Below are 22597 nucleotides of genomic sequence, written 5' to 3'. Positions count from 1 at the left end.
GCTATTTTGAAGTGTTGGCACCTTTAAGACAAAGCCTCCAGATACAGAGTATTCTAGGCCCATGTCCAGCTGGATACTGGGAAGGGGAGGAATTAGGAGGGAAGCAGTCCCCTGGACTCACAGGACCTTGTGCATGGAGAACTGGAATCAGAGGCTGGAGCATACTTACCCAACAGGAGTTGAACCTAGAGGGGGCTGATTCTGGTCCCGTTAAATCGGCTTTACTCCATGAGGAATTCCAAACACGAAGTCCCTCATTCCAGAACCTGGCTAATCCATCCCCTGTTGGTTTCCTGGATCCTAAACCTGAAGGAAAGTGGCATGTTGCAGGGGAGAAGTGGGTTTAGTGTAAAGAGTCCCAGACCAGTGGCAGACTGTGGACCTGGCGCAGCCATTGCTAACTATATTCTTGGACAAATTACTTTCCTTCTCTTAATTGGAGTGATAGTGGTGGTTCTTGTCCTGTTTTGTGTTCTGAATGCTTTTGGTAATCTGGTGAAGCCTGTGGGCAGGTTTCTTTTCAGAATAAAGTTTTTAAGTTTCTGAATAAGATTTTTAATATCTGATTTTAGCTTTTTGTTCTAAGAACCCTTCCATCTGTTGACATCTAGTGTCGTAAGGGCCCTCCCAGCATTGACATTCTACATTCTAAGGGTCATCCCAGTTATGACGTTCTATAACCTAAAGGTCTTCCCAGCTCTGACATTCTGTGTTCTAAGGATCCTCCCAGTTCTGACATTCTGGGTTCTAAGGTCCTGACAACTGTCAAAATCTGTTTCTGATTAATGGGGAATTTTAGGCAGGATCCAAGCTATAAAAGAAAAAACAGGAGTATTAGCTGAGATGAGGCTTAATCTGATCCTAATAGATTTTCTCCCTGTGGGTTTTTTCTTTCTCTCTTCTACCTCCCAACACTGGCCCTTCCTTGATCAACTTTTTCCTTGACTTGAGACCACAGCCCAGTGAAGGAAGAGAAGAAAGGGTAGAGGGTGTCAAGGTATTAGGAGACATCTCGTTTTCCAGAACTAAGGCCCAGCAAGCAAGCTGTGCCCTCAGCTTGGCATCACAACAATCCTTTGCGCTCACCCTCTAGCAAAATAACATAATTGTATTGCTTTGATCCAAGTAAGTACCCATGTTTGGATCATGAACCCCCTATTATGAATCCCACTTGTCTTCATTGTCAGGGCTGCAGCTCACTACATAGCCATAGGGGTAAGTATTGAGAACTGTCTGCATTAAACTGGGTGCCCCCAGTAGGAATGGGGCTCTGGCACCTATGTCTAGATTCCCTACTTGCTTGCAAGCCGTTTCCCTCACTCTGAAATCAAACTTCTGTCAGATTCCTGACTCTCCTGTCTCTAGCCTGCTCTGTTCAGTTTTGGCCACCCAAGATTAGAGGCTGGTTCTGTCCAGTTGGCAAGAGGCAGAGTAGGCTGGTGTCTATTCAGACAGCATGTCCACCTTCCCTTATACTTTATAAGCAAGTCTCATACATTCTTCAGTCTTATACATCCTTATCAGGTGTTCACCCCCATAGAGGCACCACCTAGGAGAAGGGCAGAAGGGAGGAAGATAGGATCCTGAGGTTAGCCAAAACCACACCCTAGCTTCCTTTTGGGTACTGGTCCAATACCCCAGGGCTTGGCAGCTTCTCCAAAAACTACTGTCAAGAGATAGGTGAGAGTCCCCTGGGTTCCAGGCCCAGGGCAAGCAGTTCACTCCTCAGAAGGCACTGCTCAGCTTTTCTCTGTGTGCTCTGGGGAGAGTGAGGGAGAGGAAGCTTGCCAGGGAGCAAGGAGGCCGGAATTCCAGGCTGGGCCATGCCAACAACTCACTCTGTGACCTTGGGCCAGAACTGTCTCTTCTCTGAGGTCACAAGTTTCCTCATCTTTAAAATGGAAAATTATGGGATTCATAATATCATAACCTTAGAGCTCGAAGGCAACATGAGAGTCTAACTAGTCCAATCCCCTCATTTACAGATGAAGAAAGAGGCCCAGGGCAGTGAAGATCACATAGGAGGTAGGGGGAGGTAGGGTTTATACCCTCCTCCCGTAACTCCATACCCATCGTTCGTTCTGCTGAAATACACTGCCTCCCTTAAACAGTGCCTGTTGGCCCTGTTGCCACTCACCTTCCTTCCGCTCCCAGCATTCCAACCCCTCTGAAATAAAGGTTGTTTGGAGACTCGCAGTTACCATTCATTGCACCCAAGAAATATTCCCTGATCCCACTTCTGGGTTTGTCCAAAACAACTTAGGGCCACTGCAATAAGATGTCACCTGGCTGCAATCTGGGAAGGATTCCTGTAGGATCTGGTGTTGAGAGGGAAATAAAATCATCCTTAATTCAAGTCTGAGTATCATGCATTCATGGTACTTCAGTCTGCCTCCATCTTCTCTCATCTGTGTCCCAGTCTTTGATGGTTCCTGTGGGTGCTGGGGCTTCCCAAGTTTGCATCTAAGAGTCCCAAGGCTTGCAAGTTTCTCATGTTGAGGCCCAGTTGATTCCCCTCTTTGGGTCTCAGTTTCTCCATCTGAAAAATGGCAGGTTTGGACTATATGATCTCTAAGAGGCCCTCCTAGCTCTGATAGTCTATATTCTGTGTCCCCACTTTGGTCTTTCCAATTCCCCCTTTCCCTGCCTCCACTCAGATAAGGTGCGTGTTGGACACTGGTCTACCTCAATGGAGCCTCTGATCCTTGGGAAGTTGTTGACTGGTCCTCTTTCCCCTCTGCTCTGTGCTGACCTGCCCACTCACCTTAGGAGGTACCAGGCAAGATGCTGATGGGCACTGCATGAGCAGGGCTTTGGGTTCCCAGGTGCACAGCCTTCCCTTTGCCTTGTCCTCATCCAGACAGATGAGCTGAGAGGCTCCAGAGTCAGGACTTGTCCATCACTAGCTCTGTTCAGCCTTGCAGGCACCTTTCCAACTTTGAGTTGGCTGGCTCAACTGAGCCCAAGCTGTGAGCAGAGGCATGGAGTGGGGGAGATTAGGAAACACTGAAAAAAGGCTGTCCTTCCCTGTCGCCCACCAGCCCAAGTATGAGTTGGATCAAAGCCATGTAAGGATTGTTACAGTGAGGACAGAGCCGAATGGAAGCCTTCCACCAAAGCTCTCTTCCCTGGGATCTTGGGCAACTCACAATTCCTCTTTGAGTCTCAGTTTCTTCTGATGTAAAACAAGGGGATTGAATTAGGTGAGAGATAAAGGCCCTCCAAACTCTGAAAGTTTGTGTTCTAAGGTCCCTCCTGGCTCTGACATTATATGTTTTAAGTATTTTCCTTGAATTGACATTCTCTGTCCCAAGATCCTTCCTGTCATCGACGCTGCTCTAAAGGACCTTCTGGTTCTGACACCTTGGGTTCTAAGGGCCCTCCCAGCTCTGACATTCAGTGTTCTAAGAGCCCTCCTAGATCTGACCTCCTGGATTCTAAAGCACTCCCAGCTCTGACTCTGTTCTCAGGGTCCTTACAACTCTGACACTTTAATGGCTCTGTAATCTTTTTTTGTCAGACCTTCTAGCTCTCACCCTTTTTCCCAGAAGGGGGCAGCGGAGACACATGGAGAGGAAAACTAGCTCCTTGTAGTGTCCACACACGCCTGGGACGTTGAGGTCCACACAGAACCCTGTACTGCCCAGGATTCTGGGCACCTTCCCCTTCCATCCCCTCATCCAGTGTTTAGCCAGCCCTGAGATGTGGGAGGACACCCCAGGGTTATTTTCCCTACAGCCTGGATGAGAATAGACCCTAGAGAAGGGCCTCAATCAGGCCCAAACAAGTTAATGGCCAAATGGGCCCTTGGACTTAACTGATGTGCCAGTTTCCTCATTGACTTCTAAGAGCCCTTCCAAATCTCTGTCTCTGAGCCTGCTCTGCTGGCCTGGCATGGAGCAAAAGGACCCGACAGGTTGTGGGAGAAGATCCCCTCCGACAGGAACTTTGGTGGTGTGGACAGTTAGGTAGGCTCTGGGAAACCCTGAGGTGGGGGAGTGAGAGAAGAGGACAGTGGTCAAATGACCCTTCTGTGACCCGAAGGTCATGGATGAGACCTTACCATCTCTCAGTCTGGTCTGTTTGCCTGCCTCCCACGCTGCCACACACATACCCACTCCCCAGTCTGTTCTCTGGAAATCCTTGCCCCTAGGGATGGAGTCCCAGGACCTGGGAATACACAGAGTATGGAGATGGAAGAAGAAATCTCAGAGCATTTATTTCTTCCTTTTCCCTTTCCTCTTACACCATGCACGCGCACACACACACACACACACACAAACACACACACACACACACACACACACACACACACACACACACACACACACACACACACACACACACACACCCTTCCTTGTGGACTACCTGTCTCCTCCCCCACCTCTTGCTCCAGGACAGTCTGTCTCAATTTCAGGACCTAAAGGGTGCCTGTCACCCCGCCTCCCCCCAGGGAGACACCCTCTCCTTGGGATGTCATGAGTGGGCGGGGTCTGAGTAACCCCTAAGAGGACTACTAAAGCTCTGGGGCCCTTTCCCTTCCCTGAGTCCTTGGAATTCCCAGCTCTGACTTCAGCTTCAGCCCCATTCTTTCAGACTGGTGTGTAGGAAGGCTGTCAGCCAGCAGGACAGCTGGTATTTACCGGCCCCAGAGACAATTGGGGGACTCCAAGAGCCAACCTTTCTCCCTTCAGGGCACCCCCTTCCCAGAGTTGACAGATTGGGAGCCAGTACGGTTCCTAGACAGGGTGGGCTGAGTGGTATCCAGGACCTGGAGAGTGGGGAATCAGGGAGGGAGCTCTCTCCTAGGGTGAGGACTCCAAGATCCTTATCTAGAGGTGGGTCTTTAAGCATCCTTCCTCTGGCTGAGCTTAGAGGAGCCCCTTAGTCAAGCAGGGGAGCCCCACTCTGCTGCCTGTCCCCTTGTTTCTCCCTGTTTACTTTCTTTGGGCTGATTCTTCCTGCTTCCTTCCTGCCAAGTCTTTAGCCAAGTCAACTGGAAGGGAGACTGGACTTAGAAGGCAAGAGGTGTAGACAGGGAAGGCAAGGAACCAGGTGCCCTGGCTGGTAGACCAGTGGGGATGGAGGCCTGGACCCCTGAGCGGCCTACTTTTGGCTTCTGGGACTATGGTGTCTTTAGTCTCATGCTGCTGGTCTCCACGGCCATTGGACTCTTCTTCGGTCTGGCCCGGGGTGGGCAGAAGACAGCAGAGGACTTCTTCACAGGCGGACGGCAGATGGGAGCTGTGCCAGTGGGCCTCTCCCTGGCAGCCAGCTTCATGTCAGCCATCCAGGTGCTAGGAGTGCCCGCTGAGGCTTACCGTTATGGGCTCAAATTCCTCTGGATGTGCCTGGGTCAGCTGCTCAACACCCTTCTCACCACCTACCTCTTCCTCCCCATCTTCTACCGCCTGGGCCTCACCAGCACGTACCAGGTAACCAGGGAGGGCAGAGGGATCCCTGGGGATGAGGAGCACTCTTAGAGACTGGCCCTCTCCTCTCACTGTCCAATGGCCACCTTCCTCAGCCTCCAGGCCTGGCACCTGGCCAACAGTGCTCTGTGGTCAACCCAGCCTGCGATCCCGGGAGGGTCTGGAATCAGTGCCCACGTTAGGGTTAGAATGGGCAAGGATGAGTGTTGAAGATTGCACTGGAGCCCAGATAGGCAAGAGAATAGTACTCCTGGGAGGCGGAGGCATCCCAGAGGCCACCCTTGCTTCAGCTGTCTATGGGCAAGACATCGGTCTATATACAGTCCATTCGCCTGATGGCATTCCCTGACGCATGAACCCCATCACCACTGGGCAGGAGAAGGAAAGTTTGATCCGTGCACATGTATGGAGAGGTGCACATGAGTCATCTGTGTGCCGATAGCTTTGTGCAGGCCCAGGGAGGGGCTGGGACGTGATATGACTGATGTGTCTTCCTGGATGTATGCACAAGGGTGCGAGAGGCAAGCTAGTGGTATGAAAAAGGATCTGAACCAGGGCCAAGAGACAAGAAATCTCAGGTCTGTTCCCAGCTGGGTAACCTCAAGTGAGGGTTCCTTTCTCCCGGCCTCAGCTGTTTCCTCTGCTAGATGGGGTTATTCTGGGGCTTAAAGGTCTCTGTTTTGTTGCTCCAGCGCAGAGGCCCTCTCATTAGAGAGCAGAGTGGAGAGAGCTGGTGAATGTTCTTCAAGGCAAGGCAGGCCTAATGGCTTTGGGTCCTGTCCCAGGGTGGTGGAGGGAATATGACCTTGCCTTCTCATACCCCTTTCAGTACCTGGAGCTGAGATTTAGCCGCTGTGTTCGTCTGTGTGGCACCATCCAGTACATCATTGCCACGGTGAGCCACCCTCTGTCCCTTCCCTCTGCAGTCCCCAGTCCCAAACCTATCCCTTTGCTCACTCTGTCTCCTAAGCTTTTATTCCCTGGGTCTTCCAGATGAGTCACTCCGGGTCCTTCCCTTTGAGTTACCTCTTGGTTCCACAGTGGAGAAAAGGTGTTCAGGGCTTTGAGCAAGGCCAAGAAAGTCCCAGTGAAATTCTCCCACTTCCACGTGGCTCCTTCTTGCCCCAGCTTCTAAAACCCTTGGAGGCTGAGGTCAGGACAGGTCAATGGAAGTGGGAGAACCAGAAGGGATAGGAAGTGAGGGCAGACATCAGAAATTCCTGTTTGAACATGTGCAAGGCCCCCAGGGATGGCCAAAGGATGGCTGAGATGCTCATTACTCCCAAAGGTGGGGTGCCTGGGAGATCACTTCCAGCCCATGTTGTGGATGAGGGCTGATGTTTAACAGGAAGGTCCCTGATGGGGATGGGGGGAGGGGAGGAATGGAGTGGGGTCCTTCTATCCAGTCTCCATTAGGCATAACTGGGGCTCATTTCCCTGCCGTCCTGGACAGATGCTATACACAGGAATTGTCATCTATGCTCCTGCCCTGATTCTCAATCAAGGTATGACCCAGAGTGAGATCTACAGGTGTCTCCTGCCCTCCCGGAAGACCTCAGGCTGAGAAATATGACCCTGACTTCAGGCAACCCCCAATCTGAGGGGAGATATGACCCTGCCCTCATAGGGTCTCCAGTTTGAGGGGAGATATAGCCCTGACCTCAGAGAGTCCCCAGTTTGAAGGGAGATACGGTCCTGCTGAGGCTGGACATTGGCTGAAGACAGACATGACCCCTAGCTTTGGAGAGCCCCCAGTCTGGGGGGTGGGGCAGCATGACTTCTTCTCTCCCTCAGACAGTCTGCCCACTGTGACTCTCTTGCTTCCAGTAACAGGGCTGGATATCTGGGCATCTCTCCTTTCGACTGGGGCCATCTGCACCTTTTACACCACTGTGGTAAGTATCCCTAGGGGACCCAGCCCAGCCCAATAGTAACCCTGATCATTCCAAACTCCTCCCCACTCCCCCCACCTCATGCTGATGTATTCTCCAAAAACTTGGGGTGTCTTCGGTGTCACCAGAGAAAAAGTGTCTGTTGATTGTCAAGAGACATCCAGGGCTCCTTGATGAGCCCTGGACTGGTACTGAAGAGACCTAGGCTTCTACTTTTGACTGGCTGTGTGACCTCAGACAAATCATGTCTTGTCTCTGGGCCTCAATTTCCCCGTCTGTAAAATAGGGCTAACAACCTCCCACTTCTCTCTAAGGACTGTCACAAGAATTAGAATAAATAACACATAGGAGGAAATAGCCATTTGTAAACTGGAGCTGTATTAGGTGAACTCAAAGATTTCTTCCATTTCTAAATCCTGTGTAAAGGGTTAAAATAATGCAAGGGATTCTTCTGAGCAAGTAAGTCAGGACATTTCAAGGGCCAAGATACTGGGGCACCATCTGGAATACCAGTGGTCAGGGGCTTCTTCATTGGATGAATTTCTACCGAAGTGGGACCTCTTTCCTCAAGCTGTTCAGGCCCACGCCCCTCATGCCAGGCACAGGAAGGGGCAGTGGAGGGGCATGGTCATTTCTTCCCTCTAGGAAGATCCTGGGATGCACATCCTTTGCCTCCTCCCACCTCCATCCTCCCATGTGCCCCATCTTCCCCAGCAGGTTTGGGGTATTGAACAAGCCCTATCTCTCTCTCTTCTGCTTTCCCCACACTTGCCCTACAGGGAGGCATGAAGGCTGTCATCTGGACAGACGTCTTTCAGGTGTTTGTGATGCTCTCTGGGTTCATCTCCATCTTGATCCAGGGCACACTTTTGGTTGGTGGTGTCCAGCAGGTGATGGATATTGCCCACAATCACTCCCGGATCAACCTGCTTGAGTGAGTGTTCCCCTTACTTCTAGAACTCTTCATGCCAATGATGAAGAGGGTGGGAGTGAACCCCAGGGGAGGAGGAAATTGAATTGAGGGAAAATTCGATTCAATAATTGGCTATTAATCCAATCTACTGCCCAATGGCTTGACTCAACATTCCTGTGACTTCCCAGACCAAAATGCCCTCCCCTTTAGATGCTATCTCCCTCCATTAGAATGGGTGCTCTTTGAGGTAACAGATTATGTTTCTCTGTATTTGCATCTCCAGTGCCTGCCATGTAGTGAGCTCTTAATCAATCCTTTTTTTTAATTCATTCATATAATACACCCCACACTGTGCTAGACTCTAGGTATAGGGAGACAAAACCATCAACCTCCCTTCAGAGTGTACCTTCTGCAGTGGAGAGCATCTAGACAGAAATAAATATGAAATAATTTTTTTAAGGCAAAGTAAAATTTTTAGAGAGAGTACAAAGCACTTGGGGGAGTGGGGGGAGTGGTGGTGGAGGATAGGCCAAAGGCTTCATGGAGCTGTAGCAGCTGGGCTGAACTTGAGAGGAAAATAGGAATTCCAAGAGGCAGGAAGTGAGGATGGCACATATTCCAGGAAATGGGAATGGGCATGGGCAGAGCAAGCTTCAGAATGAACAAAGCCTGCGCAGAGATGCATAAGTGGATGACAGCATGTCTTCTATGGAGAAGAGCAAGTCTACGCTGGAATGTAGAGTAAAGGGGGGACATTGAAGCTTCTGTGAGAAGGAGTAATCTGGTTAGTCTTTTGCTTTAGGATTATCTATTTGGTAACTGGTTGGAGGATGGATTTGAGAGGGGAAGGTTTTGTTTTTTGGCTTTTGTATTTCTTTTAACTAGATTATTATAACAGGTCCAGGAGAGAGGTGATAGGGGTCTAATATGATAAACTGTGCAGATGGAGAGAAGGGGATGGATGCAAGAGATGTGAAGATGGAGAAGGCAAGTCCTCCCCAGCCAATTTGGCTCTGGGAAATAGAAGAGTTTTGAAATCTACTGACAGAATCCAGCAATATGTGTCTTGGGGTCTTGGAGGGAGGGGAGCATGGGACCCCACAGACAAGAGGAATAGTGGAATCTTTGGAGCAAAAGAAGGGAAAGTTAACCAGTTCTCATATTAAAAACTGCTGTATATGAGAAGGATGTGGAATATACACATTGCTTCATCTGTTTTTGTCCTTTGTTCCTGAAAAGGACCATGACATCAGGAAGATAAGGCCATGACTTGCGAATGACTTGAATTTCAGTGGGGGAGGGCTGCGCAAGGTTACCAGCCTCCCTTTCTCCTCCAGAGCCATCTGGGTCCAGTGAAGATATAGATCAGGACAACTGGAGATGGCCATTTGGCTTCATATTTTAAAATGAAAAAGTATTCCAGGTCTCAGAATGTTGTGAGAGAACATGACCACCACTGGAATGCTGGTAGCTCCAAGGCAAGGGTGTTGAATTTCAGTAGAGATGTTTCCCTGTGACAGACTTGATTTAGGAAACCACAAACTAACATTTTCTCTGTTGCAGTGTGTTTTTATTTATTTTTGTTCAACATTTCCCTGTTAGATTTTAATCTGCTTTGGGCTGCACTCGGAGTTTGGAGAGCCTCTACTCCAAGGGATTAAGGACAGGAGCCAGAGCCAATGTTAGAGATAAAGAAGGACATGGTTTGAGGGTTAGTGTGAAGATTAAGGAATGAGTTTGGGGCTGGCCATGGTCCAAGGGAACCAAAAATGACATCTTTATTTTCACTAACATCTAACTCAAACTTAGTATTTCCTTCAATGACGGATTTTAAAGTCATATGTTCTGAGAAGAGGCTCATAGACTTCAAAGGGGTCCACGCACCATAAAGGTGAAGGACTCCTGCTCTAAATATGACAACCCTTGGTATGAGCCAAGACAAAGTCACCTAACTGCTGTCTGCCTCAGTTTCTTCATTGTAAAATTCATTGTAAAATGAAGATCATAATAGCACTTACCTCCCAGAGTTGTTGTGAGAATCAGAATATTTGTAAAGTGCTTCAGAAATCTTAAAGGGCTGTGTAAATACTGAAAAAAAATCTAAAGTTTGACTGGTAGGGAACAACGTCCAAACCAGAATGTAAAGGTCTTTAAATGTTGGGGTAAGGAGTTTAAATCCTTGACCTAGAGGTAATAGGGAGTCACTGATGAGTTTTGAATATCACCCTGACGAGCACCTTAGAAAAATTAGCTTGACATATCAAAGGTGAAGCAAGAACATTAATTGGTCCTGTTATTATTTGATAGAGATGTAGAAATCCCAGCTATAACAACAAGAGAAGAAAAAGAGACTAATACGTGTAGAAAGACCAAAGGCAAAATTATCTCTTTGCAGAGGACCCAGTGGTTTGCTTAAAGGATCCTAGGGATTCGATGAAACAATTAATTGAAATAATAGTCTCGGTAGAGTTTCAGGACGAAAAAAATAGTCCTGGAAAAATCATCAACTTTTCTTTAGAGGAATAACAAAGCCCAAGAGGGGGAAGACAGAAAAAGAAATTCCATTCAAGATTATTTTGGCAGCTGTGTAGTGGATGGGTTGGATTGTAGCAGGGAGAGATGGGAAGTGGTGAGTCCCATTAGGAAGCTAGCATAATAACCCAGGAGACAGGAGATAAAGGTCCAAACCAGGTTTGACATTAGGTCAAAGGGTAGGTTGGCTCCAAACTTCATGTAGAACAGGGACTAAATATAAGTTTATTAAATTACTTTAAGATCATGGAATGAATTTAGGGTTTGAGGTGAGGAATGAGTTGGGAGTTTGGGCTAGGGTGGATAAAGAAATGGTTTGGGCCTTGAGTTTGGAGGTAGGTTAAGACTTTGATTAGGGATGAATTTTGGGGTTTCAACCTTGATTAGGGACAGGTGAGGAAAGAGCTCCTTCCTTTCTGAATTCAGGTGATGGACCTATCTTCTCACATGGTCAATATGTTGATTTATTTTGTTCAGGCACTTGGTTACAAGGGAGTGGATTATTGTTTTGAACTGGGAGTCAACAAGGAGTGTTGGTGTGGTTGACTTGTTTCAGTCATGTCTAACTCTTTGTGACCCCATCTGGGATTATAAAAAGAGCACTGTTGAGAAAAAGAATTAATCCTGGATGGATTTAGAGTCTCTTGAGGACTGAGGTCAGAGAGCTGTCCTTAGAGACAGCTAGTCAGGGTGGGAGCCAGGCTGATGTCAGGGCAACTGGGGCCTGCAGACTGCTGACCCCATGTACCCTCCATGTACCCCCACCTTTCCTTCCAATCAGGCTTCTTCTCCATCTCTTCTCTCTCCCCCCACCCCCCAAAAGACAAGGACCCAGATGAGGCAAAGACAATGGGGCATAGTGAAGTGAATGCCAGATCTGGCCCAGATTCTTCCTGTCACACTCACTAGCTGTGGGACTCTGAATGAATGCCTTAAATGCTCTATGCCTCAGTTTCCCCATATGGTAAATGAGGGGGTTGGACCCAAAGGCCTCTGAGGCCACTTCCAGCTCTGAGTCTGTCACTCAGCAGAGCTAATATCTGATGCTTCTTTAGGAGGTTGGAGGCTGGGGATGGGGGCCCCTTGCAGGATCTGGCTATGGCCAGAGCCCTTGCCTGGAGGCTGCCTCTGATGAGGAGCAGTCCCTGGGCTCCATGCCCTACTCGCCTCTCAGTCTTGCTAGTGAATAGCTCTGAACCTACTCTCTCCCCATCACCCCAAACTTCTCCCTACAGCTTTGACCTGGACCCAAGAAGACGCTACACCTTCTGGACCTTTGTGGTGGGAGGCACTCTGGTGTGGCTGTCCATGTATGGGGTGAACCAGGCCCAGGTCCAGCGCTACGTGGCCTGTAGGAGTGAGCGAGAGGCCAAACTGTAAGTCTCTGGGTCCAGTGGCTGGGAGATAAGGGAGGAGATCAGCGCCACAAAACAGCCAGTATCTCATCAGAGCAGCTCTAATCTTTAGGAAATTCTCCCTTACATTTTACCTAAATGGACCACTTTGTCACATAGCCCCATTGTTCCAGGACTTGCCCTATCTCAGAGCCAAGCAAACCATACACATTCCTTTCCCAGTCAGATCCTGGCAGAAAATAATCATGTTCTCCTAAACTCAGGGTTTTTGGTCCCCATCTCAGAGCTCTGATTCTTGGATGTCCATGTTTCTGATCCTTCCAGCCCTTTCCCCCCATCTGGCTCCCATAAGGGTGGGTTCTCCAGTCCACTGGTTACCCAATGTTGCTGACATGCCCACTTCCATCTCCAACTCCAGGTCACTGCTAATCAACCAGACGGGTCTCTTCCTCATTGTGGGCAGCGCAGCAGCCTGTGGTACCATCATGTTTGCCCTGTACAGAGACTGTGACCCGCTGCAGGCTGGGTACATCTCTGCTCCTGACCAGGTAAACTGTCCTGGAAAATGGCCCAGTCCCTGGGGCGCTGAGGTGGTGAAGAAATTGCCCAGATGAGCCAGGGCGGGCAGTAGTCTTTGAAATGGGAAGATTTTAAAAACATAGAATGTCAGGGATGAAGGGTCCTTGGAGAACAATGTCAGAGCTAGTAGGTGTCTGAGAACAAATCTGAGCTCAGGTCTTCCTGACTCCAGGCTTGGTACTCTATCCATTGTGCCACCTGGAAGAGATAGCTGGCAGTTAAGTAGGTGGGTATGAGCTATAGAAAGGCCTCCACTAAGCTTGACATTAGAGGTATACAGAGGTGCTCTCTAACCTTCATTTTCTCCCTCTGCTAGATCAGGGGTTGGCACACTGTGGCATGAGGGCCAGATCTGGCCAGTTGCTTTGCTCTTCTACAACTTGAATGAAAATTGCAAAAACCATTCTTTGGTTGAGGGAAAAACAAAAGCAGACAGCCCCAAATTTGGCCTTGTTCTCAGTGACATACAGATTCCTCCAATCCTGCCTTGTCCAACAGGGAAGAAGTGTGGTACAGTGGAAAGAGCCCTAGACTGGGAGTCTCAGGTCTTCAGTTCAAATCCCATCCCTGCTAATTCCCAGCTGGTGATGTTAAACATGTCACCTAGCCTTTTCAGTCCTGCTTCCTTGGGTAAGATCAGGCAGTCAGACTCGATGAAGTATTCACTATGTGCCAAGATCTGGGCGAAGTACTTTATAAGTATTCTCTCATTTGATCCTCACAACAGCCCTTTTGGGTTAGGTCCTATTATGATCCCCAGTTTACAGTTAAGGAAGCTGAAGCAAGTTGAGGTTAAATGACTTGCCCAGGGTCCCACAGCTAATAAGTGTGTGAGTTCACATTTGAATTCAGGTCTTCCTGACTCCAGGCCCAGAGCTCTAACCACTGGACCATCTGGCTGCCTCACACCTGGCTTACCCCATAATCCTTCCTTCCTTCCTTTAACAAGTCACCATTCTCAAGAGGACAGCTCATCTATTGGAGTGAATTCTTGAGTGTCAGTTCAGCTGGTCTGGCCAGTAGGCAGAAAGACTCTTGTGAGCTTAGGCTGTGTGAGGCCTCTGGAATGAGGAAGGCCTGCTCCCCGAATCTTCTGTCCTGTTCTGAGTCTATCTAGAGCATAGAGGTCAGTCCTCTGGTCCTCCTTTTGCCAGGATGGGAGCCCAGCAGGAAAAGCCTGTAGTCAGAGGCCCCAAGTTTCGAAGCCCATCTCTGATGCTAACTGCCTGTGGGACCTTGGACAAATCCCTCAGTTTCCTCGTCTGTAAAATTGGGGTGTCAGACTCAATGACCTCTGAGGTTCCTTCCAGACCTAAATCTATGATTCTGTGTCCAAAGGAAGGCAAGTGGGATATTAGAGGTTTGGACAACAAAACATGTCAGGATCGGCTACAGAGACTAGTGTTATTTGGGCTGGAAAAGAGATGTGGTGGGGGATGGGGTGAGGGGAAAGGCAGGTCTGTGTCTTCACAATATGGGGCTGTCTGGTGCAGAGGGAGCAGCCCTCTTCTTCATAATAGTAACGGACTTTACATAGCCCTTCAAGGTTTGCATTATCTCACTTGAACCCCATAGTAGCCAGAGAGGCTTTAGCGTCAGTCATTCTCCCCATTTGGAAGAGGAGAAAATTAAATTCCCAGAGAGGGTAGGCTGTTTGCCCAGAGAGGCAGCAAGTGTCACAAAGGTGGTATTTGAACCCAAAGTTTCCCTACTCTGTTCCATCAAGACACCTCTAAGTGCTAGACTCCTTCAATGTGTAAACCAGCTGCCCAGCCAGGATGGACTTCTGTGTTCTAAGAATTCTTCCCTCCTGGACGTTGTAGGCAGCGTCCGTGGGGAGAAAACTTGATCTGTGACCCCAGGGGGCAGAACTAGGGACAGTGTCGGTGCTGGAAAAGTCCCCAGGAGGCAGATTTCAATGTTTTCATTGCTATTAATTAGTATTATGACTATTGGTGGTAACTTGGGTTTGGACCTGTGATTTCACTCCTGCTGAGGGATTCTGGCTCCCTCCTCCAAGAATGGGAATCCTCCAACCTCCTAGTCTTATAGTTACCCAGAACACTGAGGAATGAAGGGATAAGGCTCCATTTGCCCTCCAGGCAGGTCCTATGAGACAGAGAGAAAAAATATTATTATTCCTGTTTCATAGATGAATGAGCAGAAATCTATGGTACCCAAGGTCACGCAGCTAGTGGGAGGCAACATGTGCAGAGAAATGAATTTGGAGTCAAAAAACCTGGGTTGGAATCCAGCCTTTTCTATGCACTAGTTGTGTATCCTTGGCAAGTCATTGTTTCACTCACCTCTTTTTGCCTCGGTTTCTTCATTTGTAAAATGAGAAGGTCTTCTCCTGGTGCTTGTAATTCTGCGATGGCCTCCTACGGTCCATGGTCTGCCTCTTTTTCATGGGTTTCTCTGAGCCCCCAAGTCAGCAGGTGCTTTTTCTGACCTTGTCTCCCAGTTCATTATACACAGATTCTATGGCCAGCCCCCCCTCTCCCTCCCATCTTGAATCTCTCTGTTCATCCTTCTCCCTCCGGGAGGGTGTGGGCACGGACATCCTGGGAGAGAACAAGAGAGTTTGCTGTGTGTCCAAATAGGAAGAGCAGATAAGCTCTGGACCTTCTCACATTTCCTCTCTTCCCCTCAGTACGTGCCCTACCTGGTGCTGGACATCTTCCAGGATTACCCGGGTGTTCCTGGACTCTTCCTTGCCTGTGCCTACAGTGGTACCTTAAGGTAAGATTTAAAATCCCCTAGGTGGAACAGGCAGGGGCCCCAACTTTTACAATATCTCACAAACTCCATATAGACAAGTACCTTTAGGAGGGCTGTCTCCGATTCCACAGTCTGGAAGTTCCATCCCCAACTCAGTCATTCCATGTTCTAAAGGCACTCCCAAGCCCTGAAATTCTGTTTTCTGAGGTCCCTCCTAGCTCTGACATTCTGTATCCTAAGAGTCCTCCCTCCTAACTCTGACATTCTGCTTTCTAAAATTCCTCCCAGCTGTGACAATGTATATTCTAGGGGTCCTCTGAGCTCTAATAGCCCTCCTAGATCTGACATTCTATGTTCTAGGTATTAAGGGCACTCCCAAATCTAACCTGCTATATTCTAGGCACTAAGATTCCTTCCAGATCTGATATTCTGTGTTCTAAGCTCTGATGTCCTAATGTTCTAGATACTAAGGACTCTCTTAGGTACAATAGTCTGGGTTTTGAGTTCTCAGGTGTTTTGTTTCGGTTTTTTTTGCAGTGGTATTCTAGGTTCTTTTGTGGTTAGTGGGCTAGGAAGGGGCTCCAGATTTGGGGGGAGGAGAATAGGTAGCCTGCTCTCATTCCCAATGTCTCCCCAGCACGGCATCCACCAGCATCAATGCCATGGCTGCTGTCACTGTGGAGGATCTGATCAAACCCCGTCTACCAAACCTCAGTCCTCGAAAACTGACTCTGATCTCCAAAGGGCTGTGTAAGTTCTGACTGGAGGCAAGCAGGAAGGGATAAGCTCTCTGGAAGCAAAGGGAAAGGGGTAGACTATGCGTCTGGGTCTCATCCTGGGCATGATGGTTGAAGGTTAGACCATTGGAGGCCTCCAGGCATCAGATCCCCCAAATCAAAGTGGGAGACCCCTGGCAGCTGGCTGGGAGTGAGACTCAGACACTAGAAGGGAATCCTAGCAGTCCAGAAGTCTCCTCTCTGATGGGCAACCCTGCTAATGGCCCTTCCTCCTTGTCTCTGACATTTACCAGCTCTCATCTATGGTTCATCCTGTCTGACAGTGGCTGCCCTGTCCTCCTTGCTTGGAGGTGGTGTCCTTCAGGTGAGCCCCTTGCCCTGGGGATGGTCCATGCCCCAGCAGGCTGGTGCTGGCTCTCAACAACCAGAAGGAGCTAGACCCTGAATCCAACTCTCAGCCCCCAGGAAGGAAGAGGGAGAGCCACTGTCCTGTCCACGGGGAGCCCCCAGTGTGACTCTTTGGTCAGGGAGCAGCTCCCACCCTTGAACCATGGATTCACAAAGTGATTTCTTGTCCATTTTTTTTTCCTGTTTAGTTCTCTCAACCATGGGAGGAACACCATGCCCAAAGAAACTGAGGAGAAGGGAAGGGAAGGGAATGGATTTACCTTAAATCTCAAAGAAACAATGGCAGACAGGACTAATTTCATTCTATTCAATTATACAAACCTTTACTATTTATTGAAATGAAGGCATTCCAGTCTCTTGATTCCCAGGAGCCCAAGGCTCTTTCCCTGATGCCAGACCCTGCTCTTTCTGAGGGCAGAGCCCATCTCTCAGGTAGTGAAGAGGGGGAGAGGGGAGACCAAGGTCCAAAATCTGACCACCCTCTTCCCTCCCCAGGGATCTTTCACTGTTATGGGGGTGATCAGTGGTCCACTGCTTGGAGCCTTCATCTTGGGCATGTTCATTCCAGCCTGCAACACTGCAGTAAGTTGTTTCTACACCCACAAGTCTGGTCAGGTAGGATAGCACCTTGAAAAGCATTGGGTCCAAGGCTCTTATTTGAAAGATGGGAAAACTGAGGCTCAGGAAAGGGAGAAGTCTAGCTCAAGTCCAAGATACTAAACTAAAATCTACCCTTCTATTTACCAAGTCTGACTCCCAAGGTGGAATTTTAGGGTTTAGGGGTACCTACACAGAATGGAATGTCCCTGGTAGAGGGTCTCAATAATAGATCAATCATTTCAGCTGGTCTCAGTTTTCTCATATGTAAAATGGGGGAAGTTGGCTTAGATGATCTCTAAGGGTGCTTGTAGTTTTAAATAATGTAATTCTCTTCCAGGGTGTCTTCTCAGGCCTGGGTGCAGGCTTCCTGCTGTCCTTTTGGGTAGCTGTGGGAGCCACTTTGTACCCACCGAGCGCACAGACCATGGGTGTGTTACCTACATTCACAGATCACTGTGCACTCTACAATGCCACCAAGGACCTAAATATCACTGTGATCATGGGGACACTGCCACCAAGGACTGTGTCTGCCCCAGGAGACAGGTGAGGAAAGGAGAGGTGGCCCAAGTCTCAAACAGTCCGTAGTCTGAGAGAGAGAAACAGAATAATAAAATATCAGTGAGAAGGAACCTCAGCAGTCACCTCTCCAACATTCTCCATACGTGGTCATTCAGTCTCTGCTGGGAGAAGTCCAAAGACAGGCCATTCAATATTACTGAAGGCAACCCAGTCCATTCCTAGACATGGCCTTGCCCTCAGAGATCTTCCAGTTTCAAGAAAAGATGGGGAAAAAAAAGTTTGTTGATTGAATTTGAGAGGAAACAGGCAGGGGATATCTGGGGCTGGAAGCCGCAGTGGAATGGGGTCAGGGCCGTACCTTGGACAAGGTGGTGGGTAGAAGGGGCGAGGGGTGGCTGAGCTGATGACAGTCCTCTCCACACAGGCCTGCTATTGCTGATGACTTCTACGCCATCTCATACCTGTACTATGGGGCCCTAGGCACGCTGACCACAGTGCTGAGTGGCATTCTTGTCAGCTACCTGACAGGTAACACAGCCTTGGGCCAGGCTTCCTGGAGGCAACAGCGTCTTGGGAGCATGTTAGAGGTCATCCAGACCACTTCTGGTGTTGTGCAGGTCTTCTCAGCCATCAGCCTGCTTCCAGGAAAGGAAGTATCTGAGTCATCTGTGACAGATATCAATGTCATCAAATAAGAGCTTAGACTTTATTGTGTGTCCTGAACCTTTCCAGGAGACTGGCAAAAATCTATGTTTCAAAATGCATGCAGCAAAATACATAGGGTTACAAAAGGAATCAATTATATTGAGATACACCTGTCAAGATACTTTTTTAAATAATAAAAAAACAAAATTCACAGACCTCAGGTTAAGAAACTATGTCTTAGATGGCTTTGAGAGAGACTTTAGACTAGGCCCCAAGGCTGAAGGTTCCCCAGTTCTGCTTTAGAACACAGAATGGCAGAGATCAAAGGTGAACTTTCTAAAAGTTAGCCTGTCAGGGCTGGGAAGAACCTTAATGTCTTAAGAGTCCAACCTCTACCCAACTGGTCATAAATGGTGTGCTTACCTCAGTGGTCATTGTGGTCAGTAGGAGGTGGGGAGGGTCTGTACCTTCCTGTCCTGCAAGCTGCTGGGGCTTTGGTTTGGGCTACATATTTTATCCTTTTCCTCCCTCTTCCACAGGCCCCACCAAACGTAACGACCTGGGTCCTGGCCTTCTGTGGTGGGATGTCATGAAGCAGACATCCTCTGTGGCACCCATGAGGAAGTCGATGCCCCTGGAGGATGGCTTGTCTAATTCCAAGGTAAAAACCAGATCCATCCAACAATCAGGAGGTGCTGGGGTGGCACAGTGGAGGGGGATGCACTGGGTCTGGGCCTGGACTGAAGTGCCAAGGCTGCCCCATAGCCTCTGGGATGGCTGTTGAATGAGTCCCTGTGAACCTCAGGTTTAGGATCTACCCAAGAACGAAATTTTCAGATGACAGCAGTGCTGATTATACCTTTGTGATAATCATCAAAGGATATAAGAATATTAGCCATTAATATACAGATCCAAATTCAGACCTGCTCCCAGTGATAGTCAGAAGAGGCTCCCCTTGCCTCTCTCAGTTCCTCACAGACTCACTTTGTACCCCAGTCATAGCCTGCATGGATGGTGAGGGTCTCCCTAGGTCATAAAAGTAATGACCCTGACCCTTCGATTGCTTTTATTCCCCCAAACACATCATGGCACATTGGCCTAGAGGTCACTCAGGCAATCGTCAAAGCAGGGTTTGTGTCATTCAGTCAGTCAACAAGCATTGACTAAGAGCCTATGTTGTGCCAGGCATTGTGCTAAACTCTGAGCTACAAAGGCCCCTGCCCTCAAAGAGTTCATGATCTAAGGGGAGAGATAAGCAAATAAACATGTACAAACCAGCTATATACAGGATAGACAGAAGAGAAGGAAGGCACCGAAGATAAGCTTTCAGAAAGCCAGGAGAAGCAGGAGGTGGAGATGAGGGGAGAGCACACCAGACATGGGGGTCAGCCAGAGAAAAGGCTTGGGGCCCAGAGATGCAGGGTCTTGTTCATGGAACAGCCAGGAGACCGAGGCACTGGATCGAAGCACACATGGTGAGACAGCTGAAAGGGGAGGAGAAGCTTGGTGACTGGGTCTAGGGGATACCAGGCTCATTGTCTCTCGACTCTCCCCCTCTCCCATTTTATAACATTGTTTTTCACATGGTTAATTTTCTACTGAGTCTCGGCCTTGTGGATACTTGTTTATCCTGATTCTATGGAAGCAATCTGGTCACAGCGTAGGGTGGGCTGTCTCTGGCCAAAACCCACCCTTGGTGACCAGAGCTTAAGTCCTCAGAGATGATAGAGCTCCTAGGAGACTGGAAATTCCACCTGTCTTGCCTACCAGATAAATACTCCGTTTATTAACCCTTCCCCTATCCCTAGGGTAGGGAACCTGCAGACTTGAAGCCACATGTGGCCCTCTAGGTCCTCAAATACAGCCCTTTGACTGAATGGATTCAAGGCCACAGGCTCCACACCCCTGTCCCTATGCCTTACTTGCCTCATGAGGGACCTTTGAGGGGAAGAATTCTGGAAGAGACATATTGGCCATTCCCATAGGGGCTCATCTAGGCCTTGGAGAAATGGACAATCTGAATTCTACTTACAGTTTCTGAAGCATCTTTCTCTCTATTCTTTCTTCTGATTTTTCATAATAGCTTGAAAGAAAGACAGGGCAAATAATCTTCTAAAACCGCAGTAGGTGTTTTGGGACACCCTAAAAGAATTAACACCGATAGAGCATCCTCAGGACCCCTACTCAGGGCTAGACCTGTTTCTGATCTTCTCACTCTTCTCCCTTGCAGGATTCCAATGAGTACCCACATGAGGTCAAGAAGCTCCCAGGCCCCCCAACCTTCTGGCCCCAAGATCAGCTGTTACAAAAGGAGGCGGAGGAAAGCAACCTGCTTAGAGAAACTGACATCTAAGTCGACTCATACGTGGACTGAGAGACTGAAAAACCCAACCTGAGGGGCTTAGGCCAGAACTTTGGCCTGGCCAAGAACCTGCTCTCGATGTCTCTGATTGGTCAGGGAGCCCTCTGAATCTTCTAGAATGAAGGATGGAGGAGAAAGAGCTGGGCCCTCCTCGACTCATGAACCTTTCTTTGATCTGAACCTTTCCTGCACAGAGAAAGCTGTGGGTTTGGGTCAAGTTTGTGTGTATAATAAGGGGAGGAGAGTATCTTCCTGTCCCCTGCACACTCCATGCATCCACTCTCCTCGTCAGCTGCACTTAGAACCTCAAGTTCATCTTCTAGGCTCAAAGTTTCCTACAAGATGCCTTCCCTGCTTCTTCCATAGGCCTTCTCCCTCCCCTGCACCTTCTCCCAGAATCATTTTGTATTTAATATTTTGGTTTTGATTATCTGTGTAGACACTGGTTTTCTTCTGGTACAAAGAAAGCTCTCTGAGGACGGGGACTAATTTGTTTTCGTCAGTGAATCTCTGGGGCCTACTGTGTGATTAATAAATGCTTGTCAAATTGAATTGAATTGAATTGAATGGGGTAGGAAGGAAGGAATGGGGCAAAGGATGGGTGGAATACTGGTCCTAGCTCCAAAAGAAGCTACATCTTGGAGATCATCCAGCCTTATCAGACTGCCCCATCCCCAGTCCACCCCCACTATTACTTAAGGGAACTGGATAGAGCTCTGGGCCTAGAGTCAAGAGGACCCAAGTTCAAATCCAGCCTCAGACACTAGCGGCAGGACTCTGAGTTGTTCACTTAACCACCCACTGCCTGCCTCAGTTGCTTCATCTGCAAAATAGGGACGATAAGAATAGTAATTCACTCCCAGAGCTGTAACAAGGATCAGATGAGATATTATTTGGCACAGTGCCTGGTACACAGTGGGCTCCTGCCTCCTTCCCAATCCCACCCACCTTTCAAACAGGTCCTGCCTGGAAGCAGATTCCATGGCATACTCAACCTCGGAGGGAGTCCCAATTGAAACAACTTTCCTGGGTCAGCTCCCACTTGCTGACCACATAAGCATTTGCTCTCTGTGGTTGTTTATACTTCATTGTGTTTGTTTATATGTGTGTGCTGTCTCAGGAAATTGTTAGAAGGGAACTGAGCTTTCTTCCCCTTTGGCATCCCTTCCCCCACTATACCTAGTACAGTCCTGGGCATTTGTTAGGACTCAGACAATGCAGGTGTTAACAGTCTGGTGATCCCATTCATCCTGACTCTCTGAAGCACACTGTGGTGCCATCTCCCCTGGGGCCTCCTGAAGTGAACTGTCTGCCCCACCTCAGGGTCCCAAGGTACAGTGAATCTAATTCAGCTTGCTTATTTTGAGGGGTTGAGGATGTATCTTTATCAGGCTTGGGACTGAAAAGGGAAGCCCAGAGAAAACTAAGGATTCCTAGGATTTTAAAGCTGGAAGTGACCCTTTTATTTGGGGGAATTTTAAAAATACATCCGTATCTTGTTTCTGTGTTCATATGATTTTCCCCTTTCCCCATCCCCAGTAAATTGAGCAAACCAACAAGCACAATGGAGTCTTAACAGTAAGGGAGTATTATGTCTCTTCTTCAGAGCCAAGCTTGGTCATTAGAATTATATGGCTCATTGAGTTTGGACACACTCTCCCCTGGTTCTCCTGGCTTACCTGGCTGACTGGTCTTTAGTCTCCTTAGCTCAATCTTCCTCTGGATCACTAACTACTAACTATGGGTGTCCCCCAACACTGTCCTGAAATCTCTTCTCTTCTCCTTCTATACTATTTCACTTGGTAATTTCATCAGCTCACCTGGGTTCAATTATCATCTCTACACAGACGGTTCTCAGATCCATTTATCTAGCCCTAAACTCTTTCCTAAGCTTTATGGTCT

General features: G+C 48.5%; 1 protein-coding gene across 1 annotated transcript; it reads left to right on the top strand.

Moving 5' to 3' along the window:
* The first annotated feature begins 4542 nt into the window (after nucleotides 1–4542).
* SLC5A5 (solute carrier family 5 member 5) lies at nucleotides 4543–21247 on the top strand. Its single transcript, XM_072601685.1, has 15 exons — nucleotides 4543–5435; nucleotides 6262–6327; nucleotides 6886–6937; nucleotides 7260–7327; nucleotides 8104–8258; nucleotides 12005–12145; nucleotides 12543–12672; nucleotides 15357–15445; nucleotides 16062–16174; nucleotides 16455–16525; nucleotides 17065–17151; nucleotides 17507–17712; nucleotides 18113–18216; nucleotides 18873–18994; nucleotides 20564–21247. The coding sequence occupies exons 1-15, from the start codon at nucleotides 5082–5084 to the stop codon at nucleotides 20684–20686; spliced, it is 1881 nt and encodes a 626-aa protein (XP_072457786.1). The 5' UTR covers nucleotides 4543–5081; the 3' UTR covers nucleotides 20687–21247.
* The last annotated feature ends 1350 nt before the right edge of the window (nucleotides 21248–22597 follow it).

This window comes from Notamacropus eugenii, chromosome 4 (genome assembly GCF_028372415.1).
Source record: "Notamacropus eugenii isolate mMacEug1 chromosome 4, mMacEug1.pri_v2, whole genome shotgun sequence".
NCBI lineage: Eukaryota > Metazoa > Chordata > Mammalia > Diprotodontia > Macropodidae > Notamacropus > Notamacropus eugenii.
Note: the sequence above shows the minus strand (reverse complement) of the source record. Positions and strands in the feature narration are given on the sequence as shown.

Excerpts from the sequence above, each read along its gene's own strand:
- SLC5A5 (XM_072601685.1), top strand. The coding sequence starts at position 5,082 with ATGGAGGCCTGGACCCCTGAGCGGCCTACTTTTGGCTTCTGGGACTAT. Across the intron at positions 15,446-16,061 it reads GCCTACAGTGGTACCTTAAG|CACGGCATCCACCAGCATCA; the intron begins GTAAGATTTAAA and ends ATGTCTCCCCAG. Across the intron at positions 17,152-17,506 it reads TTCCAGCCTGCAACACTGCA|GGTGTCTTCTCAGGCCTGGG; the intron begins GTAAGTTGTTTC and ends ATTCTCTTCCAG.